Consider the following 18,741-nt stretch of genomic DNA (forward strand, 5'->3'; position numbering starts at 1 on the left):
GAGCAAATACAGAAGTCCCTCATTATACAGTGGTACCTCGGGTTATAGACGCTTCAGGTTACAGACCCTGCTAACCCAGAAATAGTACCTCGGATTAAGAACTTTGCTTCAGGATGAGAACAGAAATTGCACGGCAGTGGCACGACAGCAGGGGGAGGCCCCATTAGCCAAAGTAGTGCTTCAGGTTAAGAACAGTTTCAGGTTAATAACAGACCTCCAGAACGAATTAAGTTCTTAACCTGAGGTACCACTGTAATTGTAATTGACAGGTCATGTAGTTTGTCCCTTGCACAAATATGCCCAAACTGTTTAGAAACTAAATTCCCTTTCATAGACATATTTCCCTTAAGGAAATTTTTTATCAGTTTACATGGAAAGCCCCTTCTGTAGTCAGTAGCACGCTCCAGTTGACACTAAGAAACAACAAACTTTAGAAGACCACATTTTCTAAGTGTTTCAGAGGACAGGTCTAATAATATCTGGATTAGTGATTCAGGCCAACTGTGTGACCGACTTGGGTGGTTCCTTTCTTTCCTTTCTGGACGTGAATAGGGTTTGATTTTCAGGGATGCTTTTTTGGACACCATGGCAACTATCATGTGTTGCTAGAGCATTTCTGTTCCAGCTGGCTTTCTATAGGATCTGAGAATCATGTTATACAGTAGTTGCTTGTATTACTCCTGCATACAACTGATATTTTGGTGTTTTTAACATAATTTTATGTCTAACTTTTAAAGGCACATATACCGTATTTTTCGCTCTATAACACGCACCCGACCATAACACGCACGTAGTTTTTAGAGGAGGAAAATCCGTAGGCATGCCACTCGTAGGCATTCCCTCCATAACACGCACAGACATTTCCCCTTACTTTTTAGGAGGAAAAAAGTGAGTGTTATGGTGCAAAAAATACGGTATTTAGCTGTTTAGCTTTGTGTTTCCATTACAGTAGTGCTGCCCTTTTTGAAAGGGCATGGTGTTAAGCAAATAAAGAAACAATAATGCTTCCGGATAAGCTTCTTCAGCCTTGATAAGTAATTAAGCTTGAAGTGTAGCAGTGGCCCCAAAGGTGGTCACCTTGCAGTGCTTGCAGGAAAAATGAAGAATGAAGTTCCAAGTCCCAGAACATCACAGGAAAGTTTTTCTAGTTGTAATACCTTCATTGCTCTGTGACACTTCTTTCTGTAACAAATTCAGAGAATGCGATAGTGCGGCAAATTAGGTATTTACCTGTTTATATTCTAATAAAATGGAATGGTATAAGTTTCAAGTAAGCATAATTTAAAGAACTTAAAATGGTAGGAGTTGGACAACTTAAGTCCTATTGAGTTTAATGGGAGAATTAAGTTCTACCCTAAATCTCTCCACTAGAATTTAATGTGCTTATCTTGGCTGGATTATGACAAGTCTTTGCAGTTTCATGTGTTTTCTCTGAGGTCTTAATACATACGCAAACAACTCTGCTTTCATACAGAACTTCATTTTCTTAAAAATTAATAATTAACCTTGGTATGTTACCACTAAGATAATGTCTCCTGGTTGAGGCTGATTTCAAGGCTCCTTGAACATGATGAATTCCCTGTGAATATGGGCTGACTCAGTCTTTGTACAATTGGAAGTTGAGCTGCATGCATTTGAATTAAATGTGCAAAACCTGTTTCCAACATTGTTGTGATTAAGGAAACCTATGTTTAATGAGGAGCTTTGTGTGTGCATTAGAGACCTGTCAGAATAAATGTATTATAATAATACAGGAGTAGTATTATCATCATCATTAATTTACTAATCATCTTCTGAATAGCATTGATGTATACTGAAGATAATTAAAAACAGTTAAAAACACAAGAACAGCAAATACATTTCCAAAAAAAGTAGAAGAAATGCCATGTAAAATATCTCTGTTTTTAGAGCATTTGAAGATGAGAACAGCTGATAAATAATCAGGACCATGCAGTGCATGTTGCAAACTCTACATTTGAATTGGTTCAGTTGAACCAATTACAACAAATTTTGCCTGCGAAGTAGATGGACATTATGGTAAGGCAGCCTAGATTCGCTTGGTCATGGCAGTTTGCCTGTGCGATGGATTTATTTGCCGCTACCATTGTCACAGTATAGTTTTGTCTGCTTCGTTGTACTACCTCTAGGCAAGTTGTCTGCTCCTCTAATCATCTTTAAGCCAGTGGTACACAGTGATGGTGGAAGAGAATGCCTGAGAGCAGCTGTGCCTAGCTATCAAGATCAGAGGATGAAAATTAGCCAGCATTTGGAAATATAATAGGCCAACTGATTAGATCCACCACCACAAAAGAGGCATAGGAGATCAGAGATCTGCACTCTCAGAAGGCAAATGATTCCGTTGGCACCATATGTAAAAGCTAGGCTACTAACTGGGACCAGTCAGAGGAGACGTATCTCAGCAGTTCTTAAACAGTTGCACTGCCTGCTGGTCCATTTCTAGAGGCTGCTCAAAATGCTGGTGATCACCTCTTAAAGCACAAATTAGTTTTATATGCATGTACCTCAAGGATTCTGTTGAACCTGCTTGAATGCTCCATTTTTCACCAGTGCCCCAGGTGATGAGCAGGGAGAGGACACTTTATGTGCAATGATTGCCTAGCACCAAGTTTGATGCCTCATTCCTAAAAAGCAGGAGTGAGTTATCTGCTTCCTCTCTCCCAGTATGCCAGTTTGTAGGCTATGTTAAGTCAGCTGTCGAACACCCTTGCCCTGCTGAGCAGGAATTGAGCATGGGAACTTGCTATTGAAATTTCCAGTGTCTCTGACCTACCTGCACGGCAAAGTACACTAAGCCCTGTTCTGAAATTGCAATCCTGATTGACTGCTCATGTAGTATGTTGTAATGGGCTTCCTGACAATGCAAATTATATGTCTCATCCCATCTAATAATGTCCAGCGACTATACTTAGTTCCTTGTTTAATCTGAATCACAAAGATTGGGAAACTATATAAACTATATAACCATAAAAATGGGAGAAAGAAATTGCAACCAATGGCCACATAAGAAGGTCTGTTTACCACCACCAGTTTTCCTATAGAAATGAAGCTGTGCCCTTGCGTCTGACTTTGAGGTTCCATTGGCCCAAAGAAGGTGTGGAATGCCTTCAGGAGAGACAACTCTTGTTTCATGAGCTTCAAAAAGTAGCCAAAGATCAAATAGCTAAATTCATACTCAACCTACAAAAGGCAACTTTTTCCATAAGTGACTCTGACAAAGCATTGTATTGGGTAGCTTGTTGTTGCATCTGTAAATAGGATTTTATTTACTGTGGTCAGCCTGACAGTGCACACTTAGACAAAAAATGGTTTACAATCCAAAGCAGGCATCTATAGGTGTATATTAAGGTGTACGTAATTCTGACTTGTATGTGGTAGTAAAATTGCCTGTTGTTTGTGGTGTGCTGCTAGCAGTAACCAGAACTGCACTTTCTCACATGCAGATACCAGCTGATGCCATATTCACATGACACATTTAAAGCACTGTGATACCACTTTAAACAACCATGTTGTTGTTTAGTCGTTCAGTCATGTCCGACTATTCGTGACCCCCTGGATCAGAACATGCCAGGCACTCCCGTCTTCCACTGCCTCCCGCAGTTTGGTCGAACTCATGTTAGTACTTTCGATAACACTGGCCAACCATCTCATCCTCTGTCGTCTCCTTCTCCTTGTGCCCTCAATCTTTCCCAACATCAGGGTCTTTTCCAGGGAGTCTTCTCATGAGGTGGCCAAAGTATTGGAGCCTCAGCTTCATGGTCTGTCCTTCCAGTGAGCACTCAGGGCTGATTTCCTTAAGAATGGAGAGGTTTGATGTTCTTGCAGTCCATAGCTTCCCCCAAAGTATTCTGAGAGCTGTGGTTTGTTAAGGGTCCTGAGCAGGCATAGGCAAACTGTGGCCCTCCAGATGTTTGGGACTACAATTCCCATCATTGCTGACCACTGGTCCTGTTAGCTAGGGATGATGGGAATTGTAGTCTCAAATATCTGGAGGGCCACAGTTTGCCTATTCCTGGTCCTGGGAGTTGTTAGGAGGCCCCTATTCCACTTGCAGAGTTAAATTGTCAAAGTGGTTTAACAATCAGTACCTCTTCACAGGGAACTCTGAGAATTGTAGCTCTGGAAGTGAAATAGGGGGGCGTGGCCTGACTGCCTACCATGTTGCTGCTTCCTTTAGCGAACAGAAGCTAGAACACTCTATATTCAATCGCTATAGAGGTTTCAGAAACACACTTTTCAGTTTACTTCAAAGGGTTCCTTTTTGAGGTGGGAGCGAGTTGTCAAGGGTAGATGTGTGCAAATAGCAAACCACTTTTTCCGGCGATTTGTTGTGTTTAATGCTTTAATCTGATAACTTGCATGTCTCTGCACAACCTCATTCCTGTTTTATCCAATGAAGTGAAAATGGCTTTCACTTGGAAAATGATATAGAAATGTTAATGCAGCTGAAAATTCAGAGTGAGAACCCACTTGAGGTGGCAGGGAACATGGCATTCCCTGCCCCACAGTGACTGTGCCTGCTGCTAGCTATCCCATGCATCTCATAGTAGTAATTGTCACTATCTATTGGTCATGGAAGTGCTGCTAGGAGTCAATACTAACGGCTGCCAAAAGTTCATTAATATGGGGCTGTGATGTGAGAAGGCTGCTCTTATCTTGTCCCTGCTGACATAATTTGGAGCAGTTGGTGAATTGTTTACGAGGATGATACTCAAATGTTATACTGCTTTCTTGTGTTTTGCCTTTGTTGGCTATCTCTTGCGTGCTGACCATCTGCTGCTAAACACAAATCTTGAGCTACTCTGCCTGTCACATGGAAAGAAGGGACCATGTTAGGAAATTTGAGAACATGCCAAGTAAAATGTTCATGTGCTGCTGCTGCTGCTGTTCCGAGAAGGAAGCCACATTTACTTGGAAAAAATGTAGAACCTCCTTATGATGTCACTGGATCATAAGAGGCTAGTATGGGAGCAGGGAGGCTGCATGCTAGCAGTGTGACTGGTAGAGGTGGCCAGAAAAATATTAGCCAAAAACTGAGCTTGGGTTGGTAAAGGTGAGATGAAAGTGTAAGATGATAATGTAAGTTGTCATTATTTTTTTCACGAGGCTGGCATAGCAAGCAAAAGAGGAGAAGGAAAGGCTCCAAACTAGTCGGGCAAATAAAGGTTAATAACTGGGTAGTGGTTACTGCTCACATGACCATAAAAGTGTTGGCTTCTGGACAGTGCTTGCCGCCTAGGAGCCTGTCACAGTATTTGGAATAAGGTGTGACCTGTTTATTCGTGGAATTAGCCAATCAAAATAGTACACTGTGAACTTCATTCAAGACAAGCAGGCACTTAGGATGTGTGTAAATATACCCTGTACCAGAGGGACTTAACAGGAGCCACAAAAGGAGACTCATAGACTGGATTTCTTCAAGCTCAAAGGAAGACTGACAAACTTTCCTTGAGCATTGGATTTACACTTAAAAGAAACAAAAAGTTAGGAATGTCGGAAAGTGAGGACCTTGGGCCGAGCGAAAGGTACTGTAGTTTTCTTTTCTGGAATTTTGTTGTTTGGCTTCTTTGATTCTTAGCATAGGAATACCCACTGATTTTTTTGCCATAGTTCTCCTATAAATAAATTCACACCTGTGGAAATGTGTATAAAGTTTCTTGCATGGCAATAATAGTGCAAACAGCCATGTTTTTGAGCTTATGATAATAACAACATTTCATTCTGTAACTTCTAAAAAGTCACTGCCCATGCTTGCCCTCCAATGAAGCTGCCAACAGAAGAGACTTGAAATGTCAGAGACACAAATAACTCCAGTGTAGTCTGTTATTGACAGATATGTAATGTATTACTACTAGAAAGGGCACAGTGTTCCTGTGAGAAATGCCTGTGGAATACTTCCTTCAGGTCAGAGCTTAAGTCTATATCAGGCCGTAACAAAAAATTTAAGGCAGGGGTGGATGAGCTGTGTCCCTCCAGATGTTGTTGGCCTTCAGCTCCCCATTATCCCTGACCACTGGTCATGCTGGCTGGAAGCAACATCTGGAAGGCCACAGGTTAGCCTGTTGTAAGGGTGTAAAACAAAGGTGGGGAACTTGTCACCCTCCAGACACAACTCCCAGCAACCCCATTCAGTATTTTTCAGTGGATATGGGAGTTGTAGTACAATAACTTTTGGAAAGGCAAATGTTTCCCACCCATGATATAAAATATATTGTTGATTCTATCGCATTTTCTTCTGAATCAGTATAATTCTCAAGAGCCCAATTTCTGTCCCCCTCACATAAACACCCATATATATTTACAGAAAATCTGAGACTAGAAAAGATAATACATCTGAGTACCTATCCTATTAGATCAGTGAAATCAAAACCAAAAGAATAGAGCTAAATAAAATTGAAGAAGCATAATGGATGATCAAAAGTAGAGTCCAGTACAATCATAGGACAAAAATATTGCTCTGAATAATTTTAAAAATACCTTTGAACCATTGATCTCCTAAAAGAGAGACAGAATATATCCTTCATGGAAACGATGGGTGCTGTCAGAATTAATCCCATTCCAAAAAAATCATGATTCTTAATAGAAGATTCATTTGGAAACAGTCTTGTCAAGAAGCAAATGGCATACAGTGCAACTTTTTATTCTTTTCTTTTTTTAGAGAACTTGACATTTTACATCTTAAAGCATTATTGTGAAGCAAATAGGTAAGACTAGAAATGGGTTCTTTTGGAAGCTGTGATCAGAGACAATTATTTAAACATAGGAAAGCATATAAAGCAGGTTAGCATATGTTGATGGTGCCTGTAAGCAGCATAATGCCTTATTCTTGAGATATTTTGCTCATTTAGACCTTTGGAAGGCACCCTGGGCTCGGATTGTGTATGTGTGTGAAAAGAGGAATACTAATCTTATAAATACATAAAGTTTTGTGAGGTGTAGCAAGTAAGCCGGACATTTTTATTTTTTGACATTTTAACTGTGTTAATGCTTTGGACAGATAAACCCCTGGAAATTCTCTAGTTGTTCCTGTCACTTGTAATTCAAAATTCAGTCTTGGCAAACTTGTTCAATGTGAGGAAAAGAATAGGTATCAATCTGACTCGGTGAACAGATTACCAGGTAGTGTGGGTTTTTTATTGGCTTCTGTGGATAGTGTCACGTTCCACAGAGGGTAGTGACTTACTGTATATGTGAGGCTATGGAGTGAGATTGTGCAGAGGTTTGGAGTTAAGTTTCAACATGGCGATGACACACAGTTCTACCTCCTTGTTTCCACCATGACCCAGGTCTTTACCTACACAGGTTCAAACTGTGGTCAATGGAGTCTGTCACTAGAATCATAGTAGTAGGAATGTCTCTAATACAGGCCATTTACAGCATTTGTAATCTCAAGGTTTAGTTAAAAACAACAACAAAAAACCCTCTTTTGTTCCCCAGTCCTCGAATGTGATACAATCTTGTAATTGTAATTTGTTTTAAACTGCTTTTAATACTGTGTTTTAAATTCTTGTGATCCACCCAGGGACCTTAGGGTGAAGGGTGGGTAATTAATCCGAATAATAATATGTGGGTGAAGTGATTTATCTTTATAGTCTTTGGCTAAATTTGACTGGGCTGTATGTAGGAACTTAAACATATCCAACGAAAACAGGTGTTGCTAACCCACAGCCCAGGGCCTGATGCAGCCCTCTCAGCAAATTGTTATGCTCTGCCAAGTCCTCATCAGTTTTGTCAGTGGCAAAGAAAATTAAAAGGCATGACTCTGGGTTGTTGTTGTTTTTACAAATTTATTTATTTGGTTTTTCAAATTAAAATTTTACAGAGATATATCAAACATATATCATAAAAACAAGACTCCTAGGACTCTCCTGGACTTCCATCCTCCCCTTTGTGGGTCCTATTATTAATCATTTCCTCCCACATCTTTTATTATACTCCAGATCCTTTGCCTCTTCCATTATGTCCAGAATTCAACCTTAAACTACAAGTGATCTTCCAATCCTGCTAACGATTTTAACTCTTTACAATGATTTACAATAAATTTCCCCCTTTCCTTATTAAAATTTTGGTCTTCCTGATTTCTGACTCTTCCGGTCTTTTTAGCCATTTCAGCATAGTCCATTATCTTCATATGCCATTCTTCTCTGGTGTAGGGACTTTATCTTCTTTCCATCTCTGGGTTGGAGTTAAACCCCTATACTCAGTCCACCTCGCTGCTACTCATTGGATCAGTTAATCATGGGGAGTGGGTAATAACCCCCCCCAACTCAGCTGATCTATGTGGATCAGTTACGGGAGAGTACTGTGTACTTACCATGTGTGACAGAGAGAGAGTGTGTAGGATAGCCATGCCATTTTTGGTCACACCCACTACTGGCATATGGCATTGAAGCTTGGCAAGGGATTAATGTGTCCCTTGAGTCCAACAAATGTTAACCATCCATAAATTCTATGTACCATGTTTAATATATTTAATATTGTCCTGCTTGCTCTGCTTGCCAACCCCATCTTCCTGCCTCAATTCCCCCCTCCCCAATTATTTCCCTCTCCAGGATGGTGACATCTCCCATCTTCTCCCTGCCTCAGTTGTCTCTCAGGACCAGAACTTCTCCCTGCCTCCATTTACCTCCTCCAGGGTTTCCGTTTCCATCTCAGTGCCCCAGTTTCCCTCCCCAAGACAATAAAGTACTCTTCTTTTCTCAGCTTCTGAATCCACCAAATTGTCACAATATTTCCCCTTCCCCATAATTGCTCGCCTCATTGCAGCTTTTCGTCAGAAATGCAATGGTTCCCTTCTTTCTCTTTCTTTCGTTCTCTCTCTCTCTCTTGCTTTTTCACCTACCGGAAAAGCCTCCCTTGTTGCCAGAGAGAAAGAGGAGATGGAGAGCCCATCTGACAGGTCATGGTAGTGCCTCCCCGTTGTGTCTTCCTCTGGGGATTCTAGCTCTGAGAGTAAATAAAAAAGAGCACAAATATTATATAGGGACAAGTTTCAAAGTCCTTGCATTTAATAGTTTGAGTCATTTTTGTCTTAATCAGCACATTGTCACAATGCTGTACATGGTATATTTCTGTGCGGATCAAACCATTCTTCATGCAGGTGTTTGTGTGTCTTACATAAGACTCATTTTGCTTCCAAGGCAATAGTGCTAGAACTGATTCAGATGTTGGTTTTTCCATTCGTCCACTACTTTGTGTATTTATGTCCCTATAATAGGCTTCTGTAGGAAAGTAATTACTAGTGGTAAAGTGAAGTTTTTAATGTTTGATATTTGATTGTGTTTTTAATATTCTGTTGGGAGCTGCCCAGAGTGGTGGGGAATAAATATTGGGTGTGGTATGAATAATAAAATTATTATTATTACCATTATATTATTATTATTATTACATGGGGTTGCTAACATGGATCCTATAGCCACAAGGGCATTTTGGAGATCTCCTGATACCCACAAATCTTCTGAGATCACCCACCCAAACTCTCATTGCTGCCTTTGTCAGGAGGTGCTGAGGGTGGTTACCTTTTAAAGCATGGGTAGGCAAACTAAGGCCCAGGGACCGGATCCGGCCCAATTGCCTTCTAAATTTGGCCCATGGACGATCCAGGAATCAGCGTGTTTCTACATGAGTAGAATGTATGCTTTTATTTAAAATGCATCTCTGGGTTATTTGTGGAGCATAGGAATTCGTTCATTATTATTTTTTCCAAAATATAGTCTGGCCCTCCACGGGGTCTTAGGGACAGTGGACCGGCCCCTTGCTGAAACAGTTTGCTGACCCCTGTTTTAAAGGGAGAAAGTACATGGAGCCGAAGTAGAAAATTGGAAGAGTGACACAAATCAAATGTTCTGACCCTATTAGGTACATTGATTTCAAGTGGTCTGACAAACACACTGCGATTTTTTCTGCTCCAAAAGTGTGTTCTGTTAATGTTTCTTTCCTATTTGCTGTGTAGGGAAATTATTTCACAAATTAAGCATTATTTTTCCTATACAAAATGGCTCCCATCATTTCTTTTTTGAATTTGTAGTTATGCTGCTGCTGCTGTGCTTGGCATTGGAATGGGGTGATGGTGGGGTCTTTTCTCTTGGAATAAGTTTGTCATTCTTTCTTAGCTAGGGATCTTTCTGCATTTACAATAGTATAGTTCCTGTTTGATCTGACATTTTTAAGAAATAATTTGTAGCTGATGGTCTACACCTTTAGTCACTTGTTGCTTTTGTTAGAGAGAGTGGGGTTGTCCTTTTCACATTTTTGGAGAGCTGAGCCTGAGCTGAGAAAAGTTTTCTGACTGTAGTCACACCCCTCACATGTTTCTCCAGCCAGTAAATGCCTACATTATGAGCATGCACACAGAGATAGTTGTTTGTTTGTTTTCATTTATTTAATGCCCAGTATTCTAGAATTCTCATCTTATAAAAGTATAGGAAATTAGAAGAGGAACTGCGTGTCTCCCTGAGGTATAGTGAACTTTGTTATTGTGATCAAATGTTGTTTTCAGCTAATGAATGCTATCATGGGCAGTACTTTGACACAGTGCCATCATCTCTCTCTGCCAGATCTCTCCTCTGAACTGAGTTTCCAAACTGACAGCTTGCACCATTCAAACGGAAGTGATGTGAAACCACTTCCATCACCCACCCACCCCAAAATCGGGATGATGCTTATACACATTCTGCTTTCCAGAGATTTGATAAAAGTCAGGCTTTTTTGAGATACAATGGGCAGGTTTTTAGTAGCTTGTACTGGAATGGGGGGCGCGGAGGCACTGTGGTCTAAACCACTGAGCTCTTGAGTCCTTTACCTTTTTACCTTGGTGGAATGCTAGCTGAATAATGATAACACTGTGTGGCAGCATGCCCCCAAATCTGAAAAACCTGCTAGTATACCACTATAAGCGCAGAAATCCCTGAGGTTTTTTAGTGATCTTTCTCCCTAACAGACTGTACTTCAGTGCTGTCATTGCAGATACCTAACCATGCACAACATTCATTTATTGTTAAGATGGGGGTTTTGTTAAACTCTCCCCATGTGCTCTGTTTGGGATAAAAAGTACCTACCCACACTCTCACTTTATAGGCAAATGGATAAGAATGTGTTTAATAAGCACACAGGTCTGGTTCAATTTCTGGAACAAATTGATTGACAAATGTCAGACGTTATCTAGTTCTATCTCTCATTTCCATCTGAATCAGGAAAGGTGTCTGAGGTGCTAGATGGGTATTTGGAGGCAGTAATGGGCTGGATGTGGGACAAAAAATTGAAGCAAAATCCTTAAAGACAGAGGTGTTATGTGTTCCACGTTCTCAAGTCCAGGAGGTGGGAAGACAGTTTGTTCTGGACGGATTTGCACTCTCTCCTGGAAGTGTAAGCTAAGATACTCCTGAATCCAACTTTGTCCCTTGAGGCTCAGGTGGCCTTAATAGTTGGAGTTCCTATTTCCAGCTATGGTTGGTTTGCTAGCTGTGGCAGAGATGACTTAACTAACATACTCCATGCTCTGGTAACTTCCACATTGGATTATTGCAATGCACTCTACATGGGGCTGCCCTTGAAGATGACTTGGAAATTCCAACTGGCCCAAAATGCAGTGGCAAAATTACTGGCTGGAGTTGCCTTTAGAACACATATAGCCCCTGTTATAAAACCACTGCATTGACTACCAGTTTACCTCTGTGCCCAGTTCAGGGTGTTCCCCTTCAAATATGGAGTAAGTTGGTTCCTTGCTGCTTTCAATAACCCGGTATCTAGTTTATCTTTCTTTTGTCATTACCTATTTACCAGTTAAATGTTTCTCTTTCAGAGCCTTTATAAATCCACCTTCAATCTCCCTTCCAAGTGAACTATGTTTTTATGTTTTCTCTTGAGGAAGCTGCATTGATAGCTTTCTAGTATGTATTTGTACTCTCCACTTTTAGATAAAATGGAAAGGATTTGATTAATAGGTCCCTCTAGCAGAAACCCAAGCAAAAGGCCTTCTCCCCCCACATGCCTCCTCAAATTGGCTCTGGGGAGTCGTGAAAACCCTCAAGAACAGCACACAGGGGAAGGAGAAAGGAGGTAGTTCCTTCAGCCAACCAACAGTGCTTGCCCTGATGAAGAGATCTCCTTAACACTAAGTTGAATTCCTCCCTGTATTTTTTTAAAATATGTAGCTAGTCTGATACAGTTGCAAAGGCAGATATGGAAGAGGGAAAGGATTTGCTATTTAGTAGCTGAAGAAGTCTTTCAAGGGATTAAAAAGGTGATGGTTGGTCCTGTGATGTTGGGGCCATCAGTTGACTTTAGTCATTGCTTTGAGGGAGGTATCTCTCAGGCTTTGGTTATTCAGAACATTTTTAATATACTTACTTTTTCATGAACTGTTTTGCAATCAGGGATTGTTTACCTGAGCTTCGTTTCTACAAGAGTAGTAGAATCACCTTGCTGTATCCCTTCAAATCCCTCTTCAAAATGTAATGCTTCTACAAAGTCTGACTCAGCCTCCTAGTCCTCTCCTAATTGGATTGCAAACGTTTTGGGATAGGGATGAGCTGCTTACTTTGCATATTGATGAACGCATATTGATAAAGTGTTGTGCATAATGGTGGTGCAATCAATGGTGATAAGGTTTTAGAAATTTTGGTAGTTCTTTGCAGGGCTTTTTAAAGCCCGGAGATCACAATCAGCTCTCAGGTGAGCACCATTGCCATTCTAAGAGAAGGAGGGAGAAGCTCATGGTGTGCTCGTTTTATAGAAAAATAGCACTGGTTCTTTGTGATAACAGATATTCATTAAGCTTTTTGGGGTTTAAAAAAAATAAGAGGAGTCTCGTTCTGCTTTAATAGGTTGCTTTTCTATCTTTCTCATAAAGATGCAAGAAAAGCAACTGACAAATTCTAGAGTTATGTGTTTATGTCATCATATGTGTTATGTTATGTTAAAACCTCAGCGCCTAGGACTTGCCGATCGTCAGGTCAGCGGTTCGAATCCCCGCGGCGGGGTGTGCTCCCGTTGCTCGGTCCCAGTGCCTGCCAACCTAGCAGTTCGAAAACACCCCCGGGTGCCAAGTAGATAAATAGGGACTGCTTACTAGCGGGAAGGTAAACGGCCTTTCCGTGTGCTGCGCTGGCTCGCCAGATGCAGCTTGTCACGCTGGCCACGTGACCTGGAAGTGTCTGTGGACAGCGCTGGCCCCCGGCCTCTTAAGTGAGATGGGCGCACAACCCTAGAATCGGGCAGGGGTACCTTTACCTTTACCTTTATGTGTTATGTTTATCCCTAACAGAATCTGTAGAAATGGGGGGGGGGTGTGCTTATTAACTTTCTGTGTCAAGCTGCCACTTTACTAAAAACTCCTACAAATTCAGCCCAAAAGATGCTTCATAGATGCTTGCATTTCTGTATTCAGCGGGGGTTTAAAAAACAAGTCATGATCAAGAACAGCCTTTCCAATTTTAAAATAAAAATTGTTAGCAAATAAAGCCTTTGGGAATAAAGGAGCAGAGTGAGGGTGGGGAATCAGTTTGTCACTGTACGGAACAGATCAAAATGAGAAGCAGAATTGGGTGGTGAATATTCATCTCTGTTTTCAAGCTATTAGAGGTGTTGGGAATACCGGAAGCTGTGTAATTGCTAGCATTTTGTTTGTGCTTTTATAATCCCTTATTTGCCACGTCATAGTTACTTCATCCTAACTGGGAGCAGAACTAGAGCATCCATGCAGACACTAACCAGCTCATGTGACTACAAAATTCCAGCACAGCTTTGGGTGGCGGCAGGGTGTGTGTGTGAGTTTAAATCGGTAATATGAGATGTTACTGACCTTTCTAAGAAAACCTCAGTGGTTTATTTTGCCTGGAGCAGATGTCTGGTTACAAACTGGCAGCATAAGACCATTAGTCATTTTCAGCGAACCTGATAGAACTGAATCTTCTGGCCCACGCTGGGAATGGACTGCAACACTTGTCACAACTGCTAGCTGACATCCTGAATATGTGTCCCTCTGTGTTTAAACAGCTTTCAGCAGAAGAAAGCCAAAACTTCAAGTCAAACATTCTTATTTCACTTCGCTTGCTAAATATTTCTGTCTGTATGGGCATGCATAGCCTCCTAAGCTGGGCAGGATTTGTCCTGGGACAGGCAAGTAAGAACGTGATGGAAATTTACTAAAGGCCTCTTCACAAGAAGGGGAAAGTGGCTCAGGCAGCATGTTGTGAGGCATCAGGAGGAGGTCCCTTAATAATAATAATAATAATAATAATAATAATAATAATAATACATTTATTATTTATACCCTGCCTATCAGTCAGTGTGGTGTAGTGGTTAAGAGCGGTAGTCACGTAATCTGGGAAACCGGGTTCGCGTCTCCGCTCCTCCACATGCAGCTGCTGGGTGACCTTGGGCCAGTCACACTTCTGTGAAGTGTCTCAGCCCCACTCACCTCACAGAGTGTTTGTTGTGGGGGAGGAAGGGAAAGGAGAATGTTAGCCGCTTTGAGACTCCTGAAGGGGAGTGAAAGGCGGGATATCAAATCCAAACTCTTCTTCTTCTTCTTCTATCTGGCTGGGTTTCCCCAGCCAGTCTGGGCAGCTCCCAGCAGAATATTAAAAACATGATGAAACATCAAACATTAAAAACTTCCCTAAACAGGGCTGCCTTCAGATGTCTTCTAAAAGTCAGATTGTTGTTTATTTCCTTGACATCTGATTGGAGGGCATTCCACAGGGCGGGTGCCACTACCGAGAAGGCCCTCTGCCTCGTTCCCTATAACCTCACTTCTCACGGTGAGCGAACTGCCAGAAGGCCCTCACAGCTGGACCTCAGTATCTGGGCTGAATGATGGGGGTGGAGATGCTCCTGGGACAAGGTCATTTAGGGCTTTAAAAGTCCACAGTGTGTACTGAGGCCTTCCTGGGATCCTGTTCCCACCTCACCCCATGTACCCTACAAAAAGCTGTTCCTGAAGGTTGCAGGGACCCTATGAAGAGTCATTTGCAGATGGAAGGAGAATTCAGCACCTATTTATGAGATTCAAGTGCCTGTTTAAGAAAAAAGAAACTTTTAGGTAAGGTCAGATCAGATCAGAAGAATCTTTATTTGCATCAGCCGCTAGCCACAGCAATAAAATAAAATAAAAAATAAATAATAATAATAATAATAATAATAATAATAATAATAATAATAAATAATAATTTTATTTATATCCCACCCTCCCCAGCCGAAGCCGGGCTCAGAACGGCTAACAACAGTAAAATAATACAATATTCTAAAATCATTTCATTATATGTACTGAAGAAAAAGGTAAAAACTTAGCTATGCAAAATACATTTTAGAGGTTTACATCAATAATCAAATAGATCTTATCCTAATTGCCCCTGCTAAAAAAATGCAGTTTTTGCTGTCACCTGATTAAAATTTTTGTGTCCTGTCCTGACTTCAGTTTTCAGTACATGCAAGCCTGGTAACAGAGTCTTTGCTTCTCCAATTTTGAGGGATAAAGCTAATGCTCTAGGAGGCTTAACATGCATAGGCACCAATTATGTGACACAAATACCAGGTAGGCCCAGGGGTGGGGACAGGTTGGACAGGTGCGGCTCTACTGCCCAGATATGCATGCATTACTCAGCATCTGAATAAACTTTACATAACAAAATGTTGCACACTGTTTGTTTGTTTGTTTGTTTGTTTGTTTGCTTGCTTGCTTGCTTGCTGCAAAAGCAGGAGGAGAAAGAGATCAGCTTAATAATATTTCATTTTAAAGTGGGTGATAATCCTTACCTATTTATCTCAAGGACTGCAGGTGAGGCAGGAGAGGGGCACATGGATTTGGTTTTCTTAGGGCTTTGATTTTTGATCTGGTGATAAACCAATTATTTTATACTAAAACCATTTCCAAACCACACTCATTATTTTATAAATCCAAATTTTATACATCCAGTCAAATACATTTTATTGTTGTAAGCCACTTTCAAAAAAAATAAAAAAATAAAAGCAACATAGAAATCACTTTACCCCCCCCCCCAAAAAAAAACCAGTGAATAATCAAAGCAAAAGAAAACCCAAGTAGATGTTTTATCATTTTGTCATATTAAGGAATAAAACATTCCTAAAGCCATCAGTGCACTACCAGAATCGTTAAAAATTGGCATCAACCGTCAGGGAAACAGCTGAGCAAAGACGTATGTTTTAACAAGAGACCTCACTGTTAGTGCTTGCCAAATTGCAGATATCATGGAAACGGGCGAGAAAGTGTGTGGGTATTTCCAAATGCCTTGTGCCTTCGCAAGGCAGTTTTCTACTGGATTGTGTTGGACAGGTTAGACTGCTTTTGCAATAAGGAATACTATTATTTGTTTAGAAAGAAAATAGGCAGGAAGAGATGCTTTGATACCTTGATATACCCAGTTGCAATTAAAGAGCTCAGTACCGTCCACACAGTTTTGGCCATATATTTTGTTCACCTGTTGCCTCTTGTTGCCACTGAGCTTTCAGGCCTTTCTGCAACATATATAAGAATAGAAGCTGTAAATCTGAGTGGCAAAGTTCTTCTCCTGCCCAGCGTTGACAGAAGTGGTTGAGGGATTAAAAAAACCTTTGAGAGCAGGAAAAGCTCTTGTGCAGAAATGTCAAGTACAATTTAAGATGTGGCAGTTGCATTCGCTGTCTTTAAACAAGGCTGGTGTTTGCGTGCCACTTTACAAGCTAGGGGGTGGCAAATGTGTATATGTTGCTGTCTATGTATATCAAGGAGCTGATTCCATTTCCTGGCATGCAAATGGAAACATGCATTTCTTCTGTATATATGCTACATTTTTGTGCACAAATGTGTAGTTGCAGGTGGACCTATGAGAGTAGTCGGACCCAGCACTTGGGGCAGCACGTTGATCTCCAGGAGGGGCCTAACCATCATATTATGGCTATAACTGAGGATTAGTTTTGCTGAGTAACAAAAAGGTGAAATTATTTGAGAGCAAAGTCCCTGTTTGTTTTATTTGTTGGTGAGTTTTTAATGTTTGTTTTAACTTTTCAGCTGGGAAGTCATTGATTCCAAGTCTGAATACAGGATCAGGCTGAACCAGTGCATGGAAGAAGCAATGATGAGTTTCTTTGTCTTTCTCCAAGAAATGTCTCACTTCAAAGAACAGAACCCAGGCAAGGTAAAACAAGGCTTGCAATTTATCTTGTTCCAATGAATAAACTTCCTGGTACTTTGTGTCAATAATCAATGTATAAACAAGGATGTTAACAGCAGAACCATATATATGTGTACTTAGTGGTCCCATTGATCTTGAGGGAAGGCAATGCTAACATACTCAACAGCATAAAGCAGAAAGCTATGCTTATGGGTGCCTATTGTGATGAAGCACTATTTAGCCCAAGAAAAAAGTTCCAGGATCCCTTTAGATAGTGGAAAAGATGCTGTAGTATAACTTTGGATTGTAGTCAACAGCACACTGTCTCACTGTTCTGTCCAGCATCCTTTTCCAACATTGCAAGTGCTTTTCCTGGTGTTGCACCGCTTGAATTATGCAAGACAACCACTTAAGATCGCAAAGTATGTTGGACCAGGTCTCATTATGAGCTGCCAATCAGTTTTGGGATTAATGAAATCTTACAGGTATGAATGTGTACAATAAATTGAATTGCTCTCCCCACTCCTCTTTTAGCCATTGTTGTGGATGCCAGCAGTAGTGAGCTGACTTCTGCACGATGACTAGGAGAATATCCGTTAGTAAAAAGGGATGCCTGTATGCGGAAACACCTCTTGCTTAAAATTACCAGCTTTGGAATAAATTGGGCTAAAACTAGCAGCAGGTTAAAACAGCTCCTCACTTCCCAGAAAGCACGCACACACTCCAGTTGTGTGTTGTGCATGTGCACATCTCTCACACCACCATGGGATATCTGAAGAAGCTGAGGGCAGTGTTCAGACTGGCCACCCAAAGTCGTATTACTTCCTATGTCCCCTCTCCAACTTTGTATTTCCTTTGGAGTTGAAGTGTGGGCTCAGCCACCAGAATGATTGGGTGGGGATGCAACTGAGCTGCAGAAGAAGCTTTTCTCTGAGCTCCTCACTCACACAATGTATCTGTTGTGGTGTAAAAGAAAGTGAGTGACAAAGACACAAAAGATAATCCCCTATGGCTAACAAGCATTTTCATCACTCTTCTGATTTGTTTACTAAAATGATGGTGATGGAAGGTAGCTCTACAATTTTTGCTGTTGGTAAGAACATGTTAAAAGCCATGTTTTAGTTTAGATACTGAATGTGGCAGTGATATCTCTAATCATTACTTGATGCTTTCTCTTAAACAGTTTTGCCTCCTGGTCTGCAGTGTGTGCACATTCTTCACAATCTTAGGAAGTTACATTCCTGGAGTTGTACTCTCTTACCTTCTATGTAAGTTTCTTCCAATTCTTAAGGGATGCAATAGTTACTTTACTTTCTCGGGGGGGGGGGGTTCCCATAGCAACAGGCAAACCACATTCTGCACAGAATTCACCATTGCAATTAAGATTCTTGAAAAGAAGACGAAATTGCATTTTTCCTGGCAGCAAAATAATTGTGGCTTAAATGTTAGGAAAATGTGATATTGACAAAGCTGAAGTTCTTAAGGGCAAAAATCTGGATTCCCTGAATAAATGAAGCAGTAAATCAATATTTATTTCCTTAAAGAGATCATGCTGCAGTCTCATAAGCTTTTACATTAGGTGTAAGTTCCATTGAACTAATTGAGACTTCGA

At 40.9% G+C, this 18,741-nt stretch overlaps 1 protein-coding gene across 1 annotated transcript in view; it reads left to right on the forward strand.

Annotated features, from left to right (window-relative positions):
* RETREG1 (reticulophagy regulator 1) overlaps positions 1-18,741 on the forward strand; it is a 51,984-nt gene that overhangs the window by 27,095 nt on the left and 6,148 nt on the right. The window contains exons 5-6 of the mRNA XM_082234480.1: positions 17,027-17,153; positions 18,313-18,397. Coding sequence (XP_082090606.1) covers positions 17,027-17,153; positions 18,313-18,397 — 212 coding nt within the window. The remainder of the gene's footprint in view (positions 1-17,026; positions 17,154-18,312; positions 18,398-18,741) is intronic.

The sequence above is a fragment of the Podarcis vaucheri genome (genome assembly GCF_965113315.1).
Source record: "Podarcis vaucheri genome assembly, chromosome: 8".
NCBI lineage: Eukaryota > Metazoa > Chordata > Lepidosauria > Squamata > Lacertidae > Podarcis > Podarcis vaucheri.